At 46.2% G+C, this 21,006-nt stretch overlaps 2 protein-coding genes across 3 annotated transcripts in view; one reads left to right on the top strand and one right to left on the bottom strand.

Annotated features, from left to right (window-relative positions):
- The window catches only part of GMPS (guanine monophosphate synthase), a 57,663-nt gene extending 47,358 nt beyond the window's left edge, over positions 1-10,305 (bottom strand). The window contains exons 1-3 of the mRNA XM_069727457.1: positions 9,949-10,305; positions 4,416-4,597; positions 2,250-2,364 (exon numbers count right to left, since the gene is read on the bottom strand). Of these exons, the coding sequence (XP_069583558.1) occupies positions 2,250-2,364; positions 4,416-4,597; positions 9,949-9,975 (324 nt within the window). The 5' untranslated portion in view covers positions 9,976-10,305. The remainder of the gene's footprint in view (positions 1-2,249; positions 2,365-4,415; positions 4,598-9,948) is intronic.
- Positions 10,306-10,463: 158 nt separating this feature from the next.
- The window catches only part of SLC33A1 (solute carrier family 33 member 1), a 36,711-nt gene continuing 26,168 nt past the window's right edge, over positions 10,464-21,006 (top strand). The window contains exons 1-2 of one of the 2 annotated variants that reach the window (XR_011312477.1): positions 10,464-10,554; positions 15,631-16,401. Coding sequence is in view for 1 of the 2 variants with exons in the window: in XM_069727458.1 (XP_069583559.1) it covers positions 15,675-16,401 (727 nt within the window). In the remaining variant the exon portion in view is untranslated. The remainder of the gene's footprint in view (positions 10,555-15,630; positions 16,402-21,006) is intronic. The other variant, XM_069727458.1, reaches the window with a different exon arrangement.

Consider the following 21,006-nt stretch of genomic DNA (forward strand, 5'->3'; position numbering starts at 1 on the left):
AATAATTATTATACTACCGTGCGTGGCAGTTCGGTCCGAGGGGTGACGCTCTCCTTGGTCCGGCGCCTCCCATATGCTTATGATCTCCACCCTCCTGCTTGCATGATCCATAACATTTTCCTTGGCACTGCGCTCCTGCACAGGTGTACTTCTCTGCCCTGTTGAGGCCAAAGCAATGTACTGCAGTACGCAGGTGCCAGGGCTCTCTGACCTTTTCCGGCAAAGAGGAAGGAGCGAGGAGGAGATTGTGGATGATGCAACGAGGCGTCATCCACACGAGCAAGCAGGAGGGCGGATCGCAAGTAGATGGGTGGATGCCACACACACTACTGAGCATCATTTCCTTGTCTTGAGGCATTTCCACTGAAGTTGGATCAGCCTGTAATTTGATTTTCCACATCGTTCCAAATCCAGACCTCCATGGGATATGGATTTTGATTTACATTTATCACTTTTATATTTTATTATTCTCAGCGCATTCCACTATGCATTGATAAACATTTACAACTGAAATATTTCAGTGATATCTAGGATGTGGCATTTTACTGTTCCCTTTATTTTTTGAGATCGATAAATGCACGCACAGTATGTTACAGAAGTGAGTACACCCCTCACATTTCTGTAAATATTTTATTATATCTGTCATGGAACAACACTGACGATCTGACACTTTGATACAATGTAGTCAGTGTTCAGCTTGTATGACTATAAATTTGGTGCCCTCTAAATAACTCTCACAGCCATTAATGTCTAAACCACCAACAAAAGTGAGTACACCCTTAAGTTAAAATGACCAAATTGTACCCAATAAGCCATTTTCGCTACCCGGTGTCAAGAGACTTATTAGTGATAAAAGGTCTCAAGTGTGAATGGGGAGCAGCTGTGTTAAATTTGGTGTCATCACTCACACTGATCACCAGAAGTTCAACATGGCACCTCATGGCAAAAAACTCTGAGGATCTGAAAAAAAAATTCTTACTCTACATAAAAATGGACGAGGCTATAAGAACATCGCCAAAATCCGGAGATTGAGGTGCAGCTCAGTGGCCAAGACCATGCAGCGGTGTAACAAGTCAGCTTCCATTCAGAACAGGCCTCGCCAGGGTCGACCAAAGAAGTTGAGTGCACGTGCTCAGCGTCATATCCATAGTACATCTATTTTGAAAAGATGACCAAGTGCTGCCAGCATTGCTGAAGAGATTACAGGGGTGGGGGTCAGCCAGTCAGTGCTCAGACCATTCACCACACACTGCATCAAACTGGTCTGCATTTCTGTCATCCCAAAGGGAGCCTCTTCTACAGATGATGCACAAGACAGCCAGCAGAGTAGTTTGCTGAAGACAAGCTGACTAATGACATGGATTATTGCAACCATGTCCTGTGGTCTGATGACCATGGTAAACTCATTTGGTACAGATGGTGTTAACCAGGTGAGGAGTACAAAACAGTGCAGGGCACCCTTTCAAGGTGATAACGATCCAAAACACACCTCCAAGACTACCCCTGCCTTGCTAAAGAAACGGAGGATAAAGGTGCTGGCCTGGCCAAGCATGTCTCCAGACCTAAGCCCTATTGAGCATCTGTGGGGCATCTTCAAAAGCAAGGTGGAGGAGCGCAAGATTTCCAACATCCACCAGATCGGTCCTTGATGTCATCATGGAGGAGTGGACGAGAATTCCAGTGGCAACCTGTGACGCTCTACAGACCACCATGTTCACAAGAGTTTACGCAATGCTGGAAAATAATGGTGGCCACACAAAATATTGACACACGAGCACAATTTGTCCATTTACACTTAGGGGTGTACTCACTTTTGTTGCTAACAGTTTAGACATTAATGACTGTGTGTTGAGTTATCTAGAGGGCACACTATGTTTACACTGTTACTGAAGCCATACATGGACTACTTTACAGTAGTAAAGAGAGCGTACATTCATTACGTGCACACACTCCCACTTTCCCCACCCACTTAAAAGGTGGGGGAAAAAAAAAAAAAAGGAGTCACATGCTTACATTTCCAGTAGTAAAATATATTAGTTTATAGTAAACGGGGAAGAAAAAAAAAATTGGCCAGGGAAGAAACTGGCAATGCAGGAGTACAGCACTGCTTGCTTTTATCATTCAGATGGCGCCCCGTGGAGGCAATGACTCTGGCTCACATGATACCAGGTAGGAATTACACAGAAATTGATACTATGTATAACCCCTCTGGCAGATTGAGTTAAAGAAAAGCAACAATTTACAAATACCTGCATGCCATAGCAGATCCCAAGCACTGGCTTGCCAATGGTGAATATAGCAGAGTCAAACCATGGAGCATCTTCAGCATACACGGAGTTTGGTCCGCCTGATATGATGATCGCTCTATAAAAAAAAAAAAGTTTTGTATAAAAGATCAAATAAAAATTTAAATGTAAAAGCGTTTCATATTATCCATCATATTTATATCAACAGCATATACTGATCAGAGAAGATGTAGCATTCTCATTAGTCAAGAAACGAATTGCCATTATTAAAGCACCACTCTGGTGTTTATTTTATTTCAGGGCTGGAGTGGTGCCGCTAATGTAAATTCCATGCCCCTAGTATATTTACCAAAAGCCAAAGCCTTCTTTAACCAACACCACTCCGCTTCATCTCCAGCAGTCTGTGACCTGTGGAATCGTTCCATCGTTTACTGGGAGATCTGGAAGTCACAATTCAACGCAAGTCTAAGAGGCAGTACAAGGCTCTCAGACAACATTGTGAGCTTGTGATAGTACCTCGGACTTTAAGTCAATCAGAAGTTGAGGTCACAAGTATGGAGCGCCAGACCGAAGTGGCAACGGGAAGAGCTGAAGATGGTGAGCAGCAAGTATAATACTAGAGACAGAAGTGGAATAACTCCAGCGGTTAAAGAAAAACCGCTGGAGTGGTGCTCTAACATACATACTCCTTTGGAGCCTGGGAAACTCCATGGGTATTACCCCCTTCCCAGGCTATAAAACATCACCCCCTAGCAGTTAGCTTTCCCTCAGCTTGTTTAAAAAAATTACATGGAAGCCAGCCAACGCCATTTTTTGCTGAAAAAGCTTTCATTAATTAAATAAATGTACTGTAAGCTGCACACACACTGTACTAATTGTATTTGTCACAGTGATCTGTATATCTACCTATGCTATATGTATTTACTGTATGTAATCCATCTATTCTATCCTGTCGGCTCCTGCTGTGATTTTACACTACGTGGCTGCTGAATTACCGGCTTTGCTTCTACAGTGCTGTGCAAATTAATTGGGACACAGCACTTTAAGTAAAATTGTAAGTTTTACCAGTCAGTGATTCAAACCAGTTTTAAAATATAATAAATAAATCTTGGTCAACTAGCCAGTGGAAAAGGGTCATTTTCAGAATTAGTATGTAACCGTGCATTATAACATTTTATTTTTTTTGCTTTGTCCCAATTAATTTGCACAGCACTATCTATGTAATATATATACACACATATGTGTGTGTCACTGACATTTATATATTCTGTGTGTAGAACTATTCTATTCTAACCTGTCACTCTGATTTTACTGTATGCGGCAGATGAATTGCTGGCTTTTCAAAAGGAGACCGATGAGTAAAAGTCAGACAGAACTCGCATGGTCCGAGTGCTGTGCGATTTTGTAGCGCACCCATAGGCTTGCATTGGCGAGTCTCGGTGACAATCGCAGCATGCTGCGGTTTTACATGCGCGCCGAATCCAGCTGAGAAAATAAACGCTGATGTGAGCTGCCCCATAGATTAACACTGTGCCGAGTGCTATGCAATGTTGTCTCGCATAGTACTCGGCCGTACTCTATGGTAGTGCGACTCCAGCCTTCCTATACAAATTAGATAGCCACACAAACAACCTGATGAATTCATTCAACCAGTTATTTAGTGTAAAACATGAACGGTTTATATAAGTCAACAATGAAAAACTTGTCTGGTCATTGAGGCTGTTTCAGACTAAATATTTTCAACATAAAAAGTATATTTCTACAAAATAAGAAAAAAATGCTTTGTCATTTTAACAGTAGGCGATTAAAAGAAAATAAAAAAAAAAAATAAGTGATCTGATTTTCTGCAGGACTAGTTCCACTACCACCTACATTTTCTTATGGTGGGCAGGCATGGTGTTGGGAAATGAACAATTTCCTGCATTTGTGGAGACAATTCTAGCTACCCCAGTCCATCAGATGTGAGATGACTTATCTCAGGACTGATATATGCAGGGGATGTGAACGAGACGCCTCCATAATCTTCCCATGAACCCATAATATAAAGTCTGTGTGGGAGAGAGTCTGTCTACATGACACTGGCATCCTGCAGAATTCTTATATAGAAACATTTCAAGGTTATGTGAAAACCCAGATAGCAGAAGGAGTAAATGGCAGCGGGGCCCTTACCGGAATCCCTGCTCTCGGATAGCAAACGCCGGCGTCTCCAGAGGATAGATCTCCGACTGCACAAAGAACTCTCGCACCCGGCGGTCTATCACTTTCCCATACTGTGCGCCAGCATCCAGAATCACCACGGCCCCCTCGTAGTGATGCTGGCCATCCTTTACTTCAGCTCCGGGCTTGGCAAGCTAAATAAAAGAAATGCAGGTATTAGGACAGCGCTCACAGGTCTCTTATTACCATTCATCCATGTGGATAGGACTGCAAGAAAATTAAAACTATATAAATCTGGACTTTGTTTTTACCTTGGCCATAACAGCCTGGGAATATGGGGCAGAGACCAGGCTGCTGTGTTAGTGGGGTAACTGGCAGAGGGTCCAGTAACGACACTGAATGAGCCCACGGCAGATTATACCCGCACACACGTGACCACACACAGGAAGGCATCAATGGCCGGAGGACAAGACTAATTCTATTAAATGCTGTTGCTACAGCTCAATAGGAGGAGGGTGAGGAGCCATGCCAGGACCATGTGAGGGCATGGAGACGTTATCTGCACACATCCTGCTCATCAGCCTCACGCCGGAGAATCACAAGACTCCAAGTCATGAGTCGCGGCCATTCCAAAGTGGAGTGGCGGCCTATAGCAACCACACACCGTCGTTTAGAAAATGGCAGCAGTAACCTCAGACATCTTTATACAAATGGGTGTAGCTGCTGAGCTTTCCCAAGAAATGCCAGAAGATTTTTCTTCTTTTTTTCTTGGTCTTTTCATTGTTTTAGGCTGTCGGCAGGTTTTTTAGCCTTCCCATTGCCTTTTATTGTGAAGTATAGAGCATCTCCAGAATGGCAGACACCCGAGGAACGGTCAGCTGCCATCTTTTAACCACTTGGTGTCTCTGGAAACATGAAGTGGTTAGAAGACACGAAAAAGACTGAACATGTGCACAGCAAGTCGTCTGTACATAGAAACACCATACATCTGCTCATTATTCAGGAGGGTTTCGGGGCAGATCCACATGGAAGACATTGTGCACAAATCCTCATTGGTTACTACTGCGACCTGGCAATCTCCCAGATGGCATTGTGTAGTAATGATGGCCTAGTTGCCCACAGCAACCATACACCGGGTTATTAGCTACAATCCTCAGAAGACATAGGGAAAAGGTAATGACGAGGCAAACTCCTCTAAGAGTAATAGATCTGAGCACTGTACACATCAGAATGACAATGGCCGGACCCACCGACTGCAGAAAGGATTTCAACATGAGTAATCCATTGCCCCATCAAAAGCAGAGTCACACTCGGACCAGGTGGGCATTCATATAAGAGGGGGCAGAAGAAGCCAACAGCTGAATGGCATCTAAACGTGAAGTGGCAGACATGGGGCATCCACTTATCAAAATTGCAACTCAGAGCAATAGTGTTCTTACAGGGAACTACTCGTACAAGTCCACCAAGAGGAACTATATTAGAATGAGCGACAAAGTATTAGATGAAACTTATCCAAATCCATCAGTTATGGTAGGACCGGGTGACCATCTAACGAGTGTGCGAGTTTACCCACACGTCCCAGTTACCAGATGTTGGAGAACAGAAGAATGGGGCAAGATAAGTCTCCCGACTCCCTAATACACATGAACCCCAACAGAAATTCTGGCACATTTAGAAAGGACAAAAAGGCGAGAATCATGAGCCTGTGTAAACATGGCCCAATCAGCCAACAAGCGAGCAGAACGCTTATTTACTGGGCGAGAAAAGTCACCATCACAAGCAATGCATGGAGCCGTGAAAACAGGCGAGATGCTGCCGCTGACATGACACTGTATGGGGGCAGAACGATCACATTAATGACAGTCGCCTCCTGTCAGTTGTCATGGGCCTCTAAACACAACAATAAATGAGCACCGGTAAAGTGCTGGACTATACACAGGTCTATCTACAGTACCCGAGAACAAAACAATTGACTTGTTTGGGTCCAACACATCCAGAATACCTCTGACCACCCTGATCTGATTCCGCGTAGTGTCGAAAAAACCCCATACACATAGGCCGAATTGCTTTATTCACTGGCACTTTACTTTTTTTTTTTTGTTACAACTTTTGGATGTGTTACCAGAAGTCAGACACACAGCAGAATTTCCACCCCAAAAATTTGATTCTTATTATAGAACCTACAAGGAGGATGAAGTTTCATTAAAAAAAAATAATAATTGGGAAATTAACTGTGTAAGCCAATCAGTGCCCATTAATGGCCTGTTTAGACAGTGCAACCCAAATTTTAGGCGCACAGAATGATTGCAAGTACCCATCTTGTGTCCATAGAATATTATGGGCAGCACGTCCCACTTACAGAAGACAATGTGCTGTTAAGAACGATTATTTTTAACCCTGTATAAAAGTGATCGCAATTGACAAATGAGTATTTTGCTTGTTTGTTGGGCAATTGTCAGCCTGTTCAGACGGGCCGATAATCAGGAAAGAGCATTCCTATCAACCCTCGCTCCCCAGACGCCAGTCAGCTTCCGGTCCTGACCAGCCGCACACCTTGGCAGCATGCCATCTGCCACATATAAGCCTGCTAGTCAGCGTCTGACACCACGCCCCTGATGAAGCGTATCGCGAAACGCGTGTTGGGGTCTCTCTTCCCATGTCCAGAGCAGGATGGTCCTCGTTGTCATTCTATGCCTCAGCATTAGCAGTTATCTGGTATATCCGGGTTAATGTTAAACTTTACACATGCACTTTGAATAAGCTTTTCTCTATATGTATACCATGAATTTATGCTATGGTATTTAGCCCTGTTTAAGGTTTTGTAGGGTTGCCTATTCTTATTATTGCACTTTATACAATATTAGCTATTAGATCACATACCTATATAGAGTCGCTACCCTTGTATCCCCCTCTTGACTTGCTCCAGGCACATATATAGACTACTAGATTTTACCAGCTTGCCTGCACGTGGCATCTCGGTGTCGCCACCCTTTCTGTATTGCGTCTTATAACTGCCTTAACTTAAATGTCTTTATTTCTAAGATTTTCATATTAATACATCTTTTGAATCTTGCTTTGGCATCCATTCCTTGCAGGTATTTGCTCCCCATTTAGCAGCTTGTATTATAGCCGGCATCACAAGTCTATGAAACACGGACTGTGCTCAGATCATCCACCAGATCTCCTCCACCAGATCTCCTGACAGTCACATATACGCCCATGAGACAGGTCGGGCCGAGGACTGCAATCCAAACACGGACCGCTGCCCCGAGCCCAAGTGTGGACCCTGGAGCACGGACATGTATGGGGTGGGGGTAGATACCGTACACGAGCGAGCGTATGGCCAGACCATCACTAGAAATATGTATTAAATGCACAGGCTCTTTTGGATAACTTATGGACCATCTATAGTCTCGATAGGAGACCACTGTAGGTGATCTCCTCATGTTTATAGAGACCCCCATACTGCAATTCCCACCATGTGCTCAGTTTGGGACCTGGCTACTGCTCAATTATAGGATAGTTGTTATATCCTGGAAGTGAGGGGGAGGGGGAACATGAAGGTCTACATGAGGAGGATGGGGAACATTAGGGCCTACACAGGGGAAGGGAGGCTTCAAAAGTTTACTAGCTTTTACTAATGTTGAAACCCCAAACAGGAAAAATGGGGTGAAAGCAAAGTGGTAAAGGGTAGTGGGGGTGACACAGCCGCGCTGTTATTGTGTCTCATAGAAACTGCCCATTCCAAAATTATCCAACTGAATTTGGTTAAGAAGCAGTCGCCCCTCCGAGATCCGAGTACTGCTGAGCACATGGAGGCTCAGTGGTTAGCACCGCAGTGCTGGGGTCCTGGGATCTAACCCCACCTTGGACAACATCTGCAAAGAGTTTGTATGTTCTCCCCGTGGGTTTCCTCCCACACTCCAAAGACATACTGATAGGGAATTTAGATTGTGAGCCCCATTGGGGACAGTGATGATAATGTGTGCAAACTGTAAAGAGCTGCGGAATATGTTAGCGCTATTTAAAAATAAAGATTATTATTATTTAAGCCCTGGCATGGGGTCAGCACCAGATGCCACCACCACTGGGCCTCACTGCACATGTCAGAGCAGCCGCAGGGCAGCACTACCAGGAATAACACCGGAGCCGGGCAGCACCAGGGGAATCACACACCTATACGGGCATCTGCAGCCACACAGACCACTGGGGCACGGCAGGCCCTCCGTGTACACCCCCGCACTGTCAGACACCACTTAGGGCTCAAAAAACAATCCCTTTAAAGGGCCTCTGTCACCCCCTCCAGCCGTTATAAACTAAAAGAGCCACCTTGTGCAGCAGTAATGCTGTATTCTAACAAGGTGGCTCTTTTAGTTTTTGGTGCATTTATTCCCAAAATAAAGCGTTTTATTACTTCTCCAAAATACCTTTCTTTCGCCAGGAAGGCAGGTCCTCACCCCCCTGCTTGAAACGCCACACTGCCGTCACTCAAATCTTCAGGGGTGCCGGGCGCCGCCCCCTCCGTGCTGTTTTCGCATGAAATCCGGCTCCTGCGCTGTGTAGTACTGTGTTGTGCAGGCGCAGTGAGCTCTGGCCGTCTGACGTCACAGCCAGGCTTGCAGACTGCGCCTGTGCGGCCACCCTGCCTATGAATCCCAGCCCCGCACTGTGCATAATGCATAACACACTGCGGGGCTGGGATTCCCAAGGTGGGTGGTCGCACAGGCGCAGTCTGCAAGCCTGGCTGTGACATCAGATGGCCAGAGCTCACTGCGCCTGCGCCAGACAGTACTACACAGCGCAGGCGCCGGATTTCATGCGAAAACAGCACGGAGGGGGCGGCGCCCGGCCCTCCTGAAGAATTGAGTGACAGCAGTGTGGCGTTTCATGCAGGGGGGTGAGGACCTGCCTCCCTGGCTAAAGACAGCTATTTTGGAGAAGTTATAAAACGCTATATTTTGGGAATACATGCACCAAAAACTAAAAGAGCCACCTTGTTAGAATACAGCATTACTGCTGCACAAGGTGGCTCTTTTAGTTTAGGGGGTGACAGAGGCCCTTTAAGGGCTACAGAGTCAGAATTGAGTGAGGGGTAAAAGATTCTGTCAGGATCCCTTTAAGGTCCCTATTGAAATGAATGTGAATGAAAGTTGCGTTTCCACAACAGCGGAGACCCCATCCCTGCAGCACATATAACAATGGAAGGCTTCTCCCCACATTCCACATGGTCTGCCCCGATCTCTTCCGCGGACGATCGCCTGCAGCGGCGGTGGCTGTGCTCGGATCTGAGGGGATCTGGGAGCAGAATCCTTTCACATCCGACCAGTGTGAACTGCGCCTAATTACAGGGACAGTGCCAAGGTCTCCAGGCCCAGAGGCCCCCACATGGCGCACACACATGCCGGCGGGCAGCCCCATGACAGCCCGGCACCGCTGTGCACCGTCACCGCACACAAGGCCTCGGCGGTGCGGGCTCTGCCCCCGGCTCAGTGCTGCCCCCCGGCACAGTGCTGCCCCCGTCTGTCCTCCCCCTCTCGTCACTGACCTTGGAGTCTCCGTTACATAGAGCCATGAGTGGCCGCGGGGTGAGCGGCAGGGCGGGATGTCTCTGAGCCTCGGCTTTGGCGCCGGAGAGAATGCTGGTACAGAGTGTGTGATCCGCAGTCTCCCCGCCTCCTGCTCGTCCGCCACTAGGGGGCAGCTTAGAGCTTCAACTGAAACCGAGACGGACTCTCACGACGCCATGTTATGTCCGGGAGAGACCCACTTTATTGTTCGCTCGCGTTGGAGAAACCGTCACAACTCTAACGTAAAGCAAGACACCGGGGTCCACGCTGTACGTCCGTGCTCCCAGCGCCTCGATACTGACTGCTGCCACCAACTACAAGACCTGCAGGAAGGTGCGTGCCCTCATTAAACATGGCGTCCGCAAAGTCTCGTCACGTGCGTCACATCTGTGGGAGCCAGGCCTCGATCCCGGTACAGCGGGATTGGATTGGGAGGTTGCTGGCTCCTCAAAACATCTTCCCCAAGAAGCAAAATACCGAACACTCAGTTCCGGACAGGTTTCATGACTTGGAAATTGTGCTAGGCCGGAAGGTATTACCAAGCTGGCCGGTGAGAGATGGTAGTGATGAGCTGTCAGTGCCAGGTAAGAGAGGACGGCGGCGAAATGGGCACAAGAGACCCCCGGTGTCCACGTACGGGATGGAGGGACTATCACTCCCAGCATGTCTATGCACTGTGGGAGTAGTACTAAGCACAGGCACAACAGTACACGGTGTACACAACACACGGGACAGTACACGGTGTACTTACATTACACACACGGGACAGTACACGGTGTACACACACGGGACAGTGCACGGTGTACACACATTACACACACGGGACAGTACACGGTGTACACACAGGACATACACATTACACACGGGACAGTACACGGTGTACACACAGGAGATACACACATTACACACGGGACAGTACACGGTGTACACACAGGACATACACACATTACACACGGGACAGTACACGGTGTACACACAGGACATACACACATTACACATGGCACAGTACACGATGTACACACAGGACATACACACATTACACACGGGACAGTACACGGTGTACACACAGGACATACACACATTACACACGGGACAGTACACGGTGTAGACACACGGGACAGTACACGGTGTAGACACATTACATGGGACAGTACACGGTGTAGACACACGGGACAGTACACACACGGGACAGTACACGGTGTAGACACATTACACGGGACAGTACACGGTGTAGACACACGGGACAGTACACACACGGGACAGTACACGGTGTAGACACATTACACGGGACAGTACACGGTGTAGACACACGGGACAGTGCACGGTGTACACACATTACACACACGGGACAGTACACGGTGTACACACAGGACATACACATTACACACGGGACAGTACACGGTGTACACACAGGAGATACACACATTACACACGGGACAGTACACGGTGTACACACAGGACATACACACATTACACACGGGACAGTACACGGTGTACACACAGGACATACACACATTACACATGGGACAGTACACGATGTACACACAGGACATACACACATTACACACGGGACAGTACACGGTGTACACACAGGACATACACACATTACACACGGGACAGTACACGGTGTAGACACATTACACGGGACAGTACACGGTGTAGACACACGGGACAGTGCACGGTGTACACACATTACACACACGGGACAGTACACGGTGTACACACAGGACATACACACATTACACACGGGACAGTACACGGTGTACACACAGGAGATACACACATTACACACGGGACAGTACACGGTGTACACACAGGACATACACACATTACACATGGGACAGTACACGATGTACACACAGGACATACACACATTACACACGGGACAGTACACGGTGTACACACAGGACATACACACATTACACACGGGACAGTACACGGTGTACACACAGGACATACACACATTACACACGGGACAGTACACGGTGTAGACACACGGGACAGTACACGGTGTAGACACACGGGACAGTACACGGTGTAGACACATTACATGGGACAGTACACGGTGTAGACACACGGGACAGTACACACACGGGACAGTACACGGTGTAGACACATTACACGGGACAGTACACGGTGTAGACACACGGGACAGTACACACACGGGACAGTACATGGTGTAGACACACGGGACAGTACATGGTGTACGCACATTACACACAAGAGACAGTGCACATTATACACATGGAACCACCTTCATCTACAATCTGAGTGTGACAATTATCCACCCCAAGTCTAATACGTGCTGGATAACTCCTAGATATCATGGTGTAATGTGGGTCATCAAGTTAACTGGGATATATATATAGTATATATAATATATTTGTGGTAGAGCGGCTCACTCAGCTGGACACAGAACACTGTCCCTTTAAGAAAATGCTTGGTTTATTGAAGACAGCATAAATCAAGCTTTGGAACGTAAACATAGCCTTCTGGGCACAACAGTAAAATAAAGAAACACGGTTCTTTTCCTAGCAGGCAGCAATGTTCACTGTTCAGATCAGCACACACTTTCCTGGAGTCCTTTCTCTCCAGGTGCCTCCTGAATACTGAAGGCTTTGGTAGTCAGCAATATAAGCCCAGACCTTGTGATCCCACCATCATGTGACTGATCACATGATCCTGACATCACACAGGTCCTGTAAGGACACTGCAGGGGAGATACGTGGACCTCCTCCCACCCGCTCTATGAATGTCAACTAAAACCAGCCCATCATATGACTTTATATAAAACTTTTTTAATAAATTTGTAAAAAATACTACATTTCTGTATGTCTTTTCCGTCAAGATGGGGTGCAGAGTGTATATTAATGAGAAAAGAAATTAACTTTTACCTTTTTGAATTTACTAAATGGCTGCTATGAAACAGTGAAAAATGCAAAGGGGTCTGAATACTTATAATATATATATATTCATGGCCAAAAGTATTCACACCCCTGCAATTCTGTCAGATAATACTCAGTTTCTTCCTGAAAATGATTGCAAACACAAATTCTTTGTTATTATTGTCTTCATTTAATTTGTCTTGAATGAAAATAACACAAAAAGAATTGTCCTAAAGCCAAACTGGATATAATTCCACACCAAATATAAAAAAGGGGGTGGACAAAAGTATTGGCACTGTTCGAAAAATCATGTGATGCTTCTCTAATTTGTGTAATTAACAGCACCTGTAACTTACCTGTGGCACCTAACAGGTGTTGGCAATAACTAAATCACACTTGCAGCCAGTTGACATGGATTAAAGTTGACTCAACCTCTGTCCTGTGTCCTTGTGTGCACCACATTGAGCATGGAGAATAGAAAGAAGACCAAAGAACTGTCTGAGGACTTGAGAAACCAAATTGTGAGGAAGCATGAGCAATCTCAAGGCTACAGGTCCATCTCCAAAGACCTGAATGTTCCTGTGTCTACCGTGCGCAGTGTCATCAAGAAGTTTAAAGCCCATGGCACTGTGGCTAACCTCCCTAGATGTGGACGGAAAAGAAAAATTGACAACAGATTTCAACACAAGATTGTGCGGATGTTGGATAAAGAACCTCGACTAACATCCAAACAAGTTCAAGCTGCCCTGCAGTCCGAGGGTACAACAGTGTCAACCCGTACTATCCGTCAGCATCTGAATGAAAAGGGACTGTATGGTAGGAGACCCAGGAAGACCCCACTTCTTACCCCGAGACATAAAAAAGCCAGGCTGGAGTTTGCCAAAACTTAACTGAAAAGGCCTAAAACGTTTTGGAAGAATGTTCTCTGGTCAGATGAGACAAAAGTAGAGCTTTTTGGGCAAAGGCATCAACATAGAGTTTACAGGAGAAATAAGGAGGCATTCAAAGAAAAGAACACGGTCCCTACAGTCAAACATGGCGGAGATTCCCTGATGTTTTGGGGTTGCTTTGCTGCCTCTGGCACTGGACTGCTTGACTGTGTGCATGGCATTATGAAGTCTGAAGACTGCCAACAAATTTTGCAGCATAATGTAGGGCCCAGTGTGAGAAAGCTGGGTGTCTCTCAGAAGTCATGGGTCTTCCAGCAGGACAATGACCCAAAACACACTTCAAAAAGCACTAGAAAATAGTTTGAGAGAAAGCACTGGAGACTTCTAAGGTGGCCAGCAATGAGTCCAGACCTGAATCCCATAGAACACCTGTGGAGAGATCTAAAAATGGCAGTTTGGAGAAGGCACCCTTCAAATATCAGGAACCTGGAGCGGTTTGCCAAAGAAGAATGGTCTAAAATTCCAGCAGAGCATTGTAAGAAACTCATTGATGGTTACCGGAAGCGGTTGGTCGCAGTTATTTTGGCTAAAGGTTGTGCAACCAAGTATTAGGCTGAGGGTGCCAATACTTTTGTCTGGCTCATTTTTGGAGTTTTGTGTGAAATGATCAATGTTTTGCATTTTGCTTCATTCTCTTTTGTGTTTTTTTTTTTCATTTAAGACAAATCAAATGAAGATAATAATACCAAACAATTTGTGATTGCAATCATTTTCAGGAAGAAACTGAGTATTATATGACAGAATTGCAGGGGTGTCAATACTTTTGGCCATGACTATATATTCTGAGACTTCCCAGATGACATCTGACCAGTACCCGTTTCTGTTTGAGCTAAAAAAATGTCTTATCATCTGGATTCAATGGATTAACATCATATTGTTTGGGTTATTTTCCTGGCATGTACAGAGGGTAGACCCATTGTGGCGCATTGTCGGTACCTGCCATATTCACCGATCAGCAGGGACATTTAACCTCTGTTATTTTGTGCCATGTGGTGTAGCATAAGTCACCAGTACCCAGGACAAGGGAAGTATTTTGAGCCCCTCCAACCATTGGACCATCCAGTATCTCCCAAGTACATGTATTGTACTTTACAGGAAATCTTTCTCCTTGGATAATACTATTAACCTGCAGATATAGGGTTAATCTATAGGTAAATAGTGTTACAAAGCTGTCCATCCACCTTACTGAAAGTGCGAATTTGGGAGAAAATGAACTTCTTTTCTCCTGGGAGCCGCCGGCTTTCAATCATGGAGATGTGCTTGGAGGGGCTACAGTCACCGCTGACAGCACAACACTGCTCTCTACACTGTGAGCGGGGCTGGCAGCATGCCCTGGCACTGTGACTGGCAGCTGGTTGTGCAGGGCGAGCTGTCGGTCCATGTTGCTGGTTCTGCCTGCAGCTGCTGCTGACATTAGAGTGCTCATTAGAGAGCGGTCAGTTTAACTTGGATGTGAAAGGCATCTTTTTTTCTGGGTCTAAAACCACTTTCATGGACTTATCTTCCGACTAGTGATGAGCGAATGTGCTCAGATATGGTGTTATCCGAGCGTGCTTGTGTGCTAACCGAGGGTCTTCAGCGTGCTTAAAAATTATGTCTGAGTCCCTGTGGCTCTTAACAGATGCAAAACATGCAGGGATTACCTAACAAACAGGCAATCCATGCATGTGTTGCGGCTGTCTAATAGCTGCAGGGACTCACACATATTTTTCGAGCACGCTGAAGACATTCGCTTAGCACACGAGCATGCTCAGATAACACCTTATCTCAGCACATTCGTTCATCACTACTGACTTCTGACTTTGTCCTTTCATTCTTTCCACAGATTTAACATTTCCAGAACGGAGATATCCAAAGAAAGAATCAAAAATGACCCTCACCCAGAAAGATAGCAGACAGCGCCGCCAACATTTGCAGTTTTCTGGAATGAACAGTGACAACCAAAACTACCAAGATGAACTGGAGGAAGGAGACAGAGAGGCGTTGTTACAGGACTCAGAAGTGCCTGCACACAGAGGACTGTCCGGCCTCCGAGGAGAGCTGGGGAATATCCTCTTACTGCTCTTCCTGTATATTCTGCAGGGAATTCCTTTGGGACTGGCTGGTAGTATTCCTTTGATTCTACAGAGTAAAAATGTTAGTTACACGGACCAAGCCATTTTCAGCTTTGTGTTTTGGCCTTTCAGCCTGAAGCTGCTGTGGGCACCATTGGTGGACTCTCTGTACATCAAGAGGTTTGGCCGCAGGAAATCCTGGTTAGTTCCTACACAGTACCTTATAGGGCTGTTCATGATGTACCTGTCCTTAACAGTCGATGACCTTCTCGGTGGAGAACATGGACCTGATATGTTGGCTTTAACCGCTACTTTCTTCCTGTTTGAATTTCTGGCTGCCACTCAGGACGTTGCTGTGGACGGCTGGGCCCTGACCATGCTCTCCAGGGAAAATGTAGGCTATGCATCTACATGTAACTCTGTAGGCCAGACGGCTGGATATTTCATGGGGAACGTTCTGTTCTTAGCTCTTGAATCTGCAGACTTTTGCAACAAATACTTAAGATCTACGCCGCAGCCTAAGGGAATGGTGACACTTCCAGGTAGATTTTCTTTCCGTCTTTCTGGCTTATAGTGTTTATCAGTTCTTATGAATGTGAATTGTTTGTCCAAGTTCTAGTGAACAAAAGTTTCCCACCTTAAATCCACATTATATGCCATGTGTCTGATTGGGGTCTCACCTATTGGAAGCATAGGGGTCTCCTTATCTTTGTGCTGCAAGTCAAGAAGGCCATGTCCAGTGGAGAGAGGTGGTCACAGACATACACAACTCTCACTATTGCAGTGTGTGGGAATTAAAATGTTTTTCTAATTTCAGAAAACCCCTCGGCCTAACTGCAACTTGTTAGTGCTTTCCTCATCTTCCCTGCTGAGTCTCCACCGTTGCTCTTGCTGTCTGTTATTGTCTGCAGCTCCTGATGTCATGAAAACAACGCTGCAGCTAATCGGTGAGCTCAGCGGCTCAGCTCAAGTAGACGGCACAAGCTGCTGAGAGCCGCGGAGCTCACCGATTGGCTGCATCACTGTTGACGTCAGCTCTGCAGACATCAGGAGCAGCGGAGGAGACTCGCCTCGATCTGGGGAAGATGAATCAGGGTTCATTGAGACGTCATTCATTTTTCTTGTATGCAAAAAAAAAACGTTCTAGGCTTCATCAGTGATTTTCATCTGTGTTTGGTCAGTCTGTTTTTTGCCATCTGTTTTACTCATATGAAAAAAAAATGATGGAGGTTTCTTAACCCCTTAGTGACAGAGCCAATTTGGTACTTCCCGACCTGTGACGCCACGTAGGCGTCATGAAAGTCGGTGCCAATCCAACCTGTGATGCCTATGTGGCGTCATGGCAGGTTCGCGTCCCTGCAGATTGGGTGAAAGGGTTAAGTAAAATTTCACCCGACCTGCAGGGACAGGGGGACTGCTACTTGAGCCCAGGGGGGTGTCCCCCCCCCCGTGGCTACGATCGCTCTGATTGGCTGATGAAAGTGATGTTTCACTTTCAATCAGAACAATCGTAATATTTCACCAATGAAAATTGGTGAAATATTACAGTCCAGCTATGGCCGATGCTGCAATATCATCGGCCATGGCTGGAGACCACGATCTGCCCCCACCACCGATCTCCTCCCCTCCGTCCTGTCCTCTGCTCCCTTCCGTCCTCCTGTCCGCTCCCCAAGCTCCGTTCCCACCCCCTCATACTTACCAACCCCCGGTGTCCGTCCGTTTTCTGCATGGGCGCCGCCATCTTCCAAAATGCGCAGTGCGCCCGCCAAATCTGCCGGCTGGCAGATTCGATTATTCATTTTGATCACTGTGATAGATCATATCACAGTGATAAAAAAAAAAGTAAATAAACCCCGCCTTTATCACCCCCATAGGTAGGGAACATAATAAAATAAAGAAAATATATTTATTTTTATTTTTCCACTAGGGCTAGGGTTAGAACTAGGGCTAGGGTTAGAACTAGGGCTAGGGTTAGAACTAGGGCTAGGGTTAGAACTAGGGCTAGGGTTAGAACTAGGGCTAGGGTTAGAACTAGGGCTAGGGTTAGAACTAGGGTTAGGGTTAGAATTAGGCTATGTGCACATGGTGCAGATTTGGCTGCGGATCCGCAGCGGATTGGCCGCTGCGGATTCGTAGCAGTTTTCCATCACGTTTACAGTACCATGTAAACCTATGGAAAACCAAATCCGCTGTGCCCATGGTGCGGAAAATACTGCTCGGTATCTTCCGCAGCATGTCAATTCTTTATGCGGATTCCACAGCGTTTTACACCTGTTCCTGTATAGGAATCCGCTGGTGAAATCCACACAAAAAACACTGGAAATCCGCGGTAAATCCGCAGGTAAAACGCACACTTTTCAAAAACGGTGCGGAAATTCCGCACACAAATCCGCAATGTGGGCACATAGCCTTAGGGTTGGATTTAGCGTTAGGGTTGGAATTAGGGTTAGGGGTGGAATTAGGATTAAGATTAGGGTTAGGGGTGTGTTGAGGTTAGGGTTGTGGTTAGGGTTGGGATTAGAGTTAGGGGTGTGTTGGGGTTAGTGTTGGAGTTAGAATTAAGGGGTTTCCACTTTTTAGGCACATCAGGGGGCTCCAAACGCGAAATGGCGCTACTATTGATTCCAGCCAATCTTGCGATCAAAAAGTCAACTGGTGCTCCCTCCCTTCCGAACCCCGTTGTGTGCCCAAACAGTGGTTTACCCCCACTTATGGGGTACCACCATACTCAGGACAAACTGGACAACAACTTTTGGGGTCCAAATTCTCCTGTCACCCTTGTGAAACTAAAAAAAAATGCTGGCTAAAAAAATCATTTTTGAGGAAAAATGATTTTTTTATTTTCACGGCTCTGCGTTATAAACGTCTGTGAAGCACTTTGGGGTTCAAAGTGCTCACCACACATCTAGACAAGTTCCTTGGGGCGTTTAGTTTACAAAATGGGGTCACTTGTGGGGGAGCTGCAATGTTTAGGCACACAAGGGCTCTCTGTACACAATATGGTATCAGCTAATGATTGAAGTTAATTTTCCATTCCAAAAGTCAAATGGTGCTCCTTCCCTTCCGAGCCCTGCCGTGTGCCCAAACAGTGGTTTACCCCCACATGTGAGGTATCGGTGTACTCAGGAGAAATTGCCCAACACATTTTAGGATCCATTTTATCCTGTTGCCCATGTGATAATGAAAAAATTGAGGCTAAAATAACTTTTTTGTGGGAAAAAAAAAAGTACTTTTTAATTTTTATGGATCAATTTGTGAAGCACCTGGGGGTTCAAAGTGCTCACTATGCATCTAGATAAGTTCATTGGGGATCTAGTTTCCAAAATGGGGTCACTTGTGGGGGAGCGCCAATGTTTAGGTACACAGGGGCTCTCCAAACGCGACATGGTGTCCGCTAAAGATTGGAGCTAATTTTCCATTCAAAAAGTCAAATGGCGCTCCTTCCCTTCCGAGCCTTGTCGTGCGCCCAAACAGTGGTTTACCCCCACATATGGGGTTTCGGCGTACTCAGGACAAATTGGACCACAACTTTCGGCATCCAGTTTCTCCTTTTACCCTTGGTAAAATAAAAAAATTGTCGCTAAAAGATCATTTTTGTGACTAAAAAGTTAAATGCTCATTTTTTCCTTCCATGTTGCTTCCGCTGCTGTGAAGCACCTGAAGGGTTAATAAACTTCTGGAATGTGGTTTTGGGCACCTTGAGGGGTGCAGTTTTTAGAATGGTGTCACTTTTGGGTATTTTCAGCCATATAGACCCTCAAACTGACTTCAAATGTGAGGTGTTCCCTAAAAAAAATGGTTTTGTAAATTTTGCTGTAAAAATGAGAAATCTTAACCCTTATAACTTCCTAGCATGAGATCAAATAAATCCGGTACTCAAATATCTGCAATAAGGTTTATTTAGATAACGCAATATCTCAAGATTCATAACTTTCGGTCCAACAATTGGACCTTCATCAGACTAGGATTGAAAACAAATAAACAAATGAGTCAACCTATAAATGCCTAACACTTAAGGTACCTTCACACTAAACGATATCGCTAGCGATCCGTGACGTTGCAGCGTCCTCGCTAGCGATATCGTTCAGTTTGACACGCAGCAGCGATCATAATCCTGCTGTGATGTCATTGGTCGGGGCTAGAGGGCCAGCACTTTCTTTGGTCGCTGGCTCTCCCGCTGACATCGCTGAATCGGTGTGTGTGACGCTGATTCAGCGATGTCTTCGCTGGTAACCAGGGTAAACATCGGGTTACTAAGCGCAGGGCCGCGCTTAGTAACCCGATGTTTACCCTGGATACCATCCTAAAAGTTAAAAAAAACAAACGCTTCATACTTACCTTCGGCTGTCTGTCCCCGGCGCTGTGCTTTCCTGCACTCACTGTGAGCACAGCGGCCGGAAAGCAGAGCGGTGACGTCACCGCTCTGCTTTCCGGCCGCTGTGCTCACAGCCAGTACAGAGAAGCAGAGCGCCGGGGACAGACAGCCGAAGGTAAGTATGAAGTGTTTGGTTTTTTTACTTTTAGGATGGTATCCAGGGTAAACATCGGGTTACTAAGCGCGGCCCTGCTCTTAGTAACCCGATGTTTACCCTGGTTACCGGCATCGTTGGTCGCTGGAGAGCGGTCTGTGTGTCTGTGTGACCAAACAGCGACGCTGCAGCGATCCGGATCGTTGTCTGGATCGCTGCAGCATCGTTTAGTGTGAAGGTACCTTAAGCAATCATGTTACAAAAGAGATTTCCATACAACGTCACATTAGGTAGCCACACACGATAAACAGTAGTATATGAAATGTATGTAAAGCACAAATGCACTAGAGAAAAAAAACATTTTTAAAACCTTATTGGTGGTTTCATAAGACGCACAGTCGATGAGAATATAAATTTGATAGATCCAGAGAAATGTCACTAACAGTAGCCATAACACATATAGAAAATACGTAATTTTCCTATCGCCACGACAGCACCCACAACGAGAGAGGGGATCCGCCCACCTTCCGGACAGGAACCTACAGGTTAAAAAGGGGTGGTCCCCCTCGCCCTCCAGTTTTGGGTTCCTGTCCGGACGGCGGGAGCCTACAGGTTTCGTTCTCTTACCCGTGTCCGCCAAGCCTCTGTGCGGTGTCCGGGGGGAACGGCAGAGTCGGG

This window comes from Ranitomeya imitator, chromosome 5 (genome assembly GCF_032444005.1).
Source record: "Ranitomeya imitator isolate aRanImi1 chromosome 5, aRanImi1.pri, whole genome shotgun sequence".
NCBI classification, from domain to species: domain Eukaryota; kingdom Metazoa; phylum Chordata; class Amphibia; order Anura; family Dendrobatidae; genus Ranitomeya; species Ranitomeya imitator.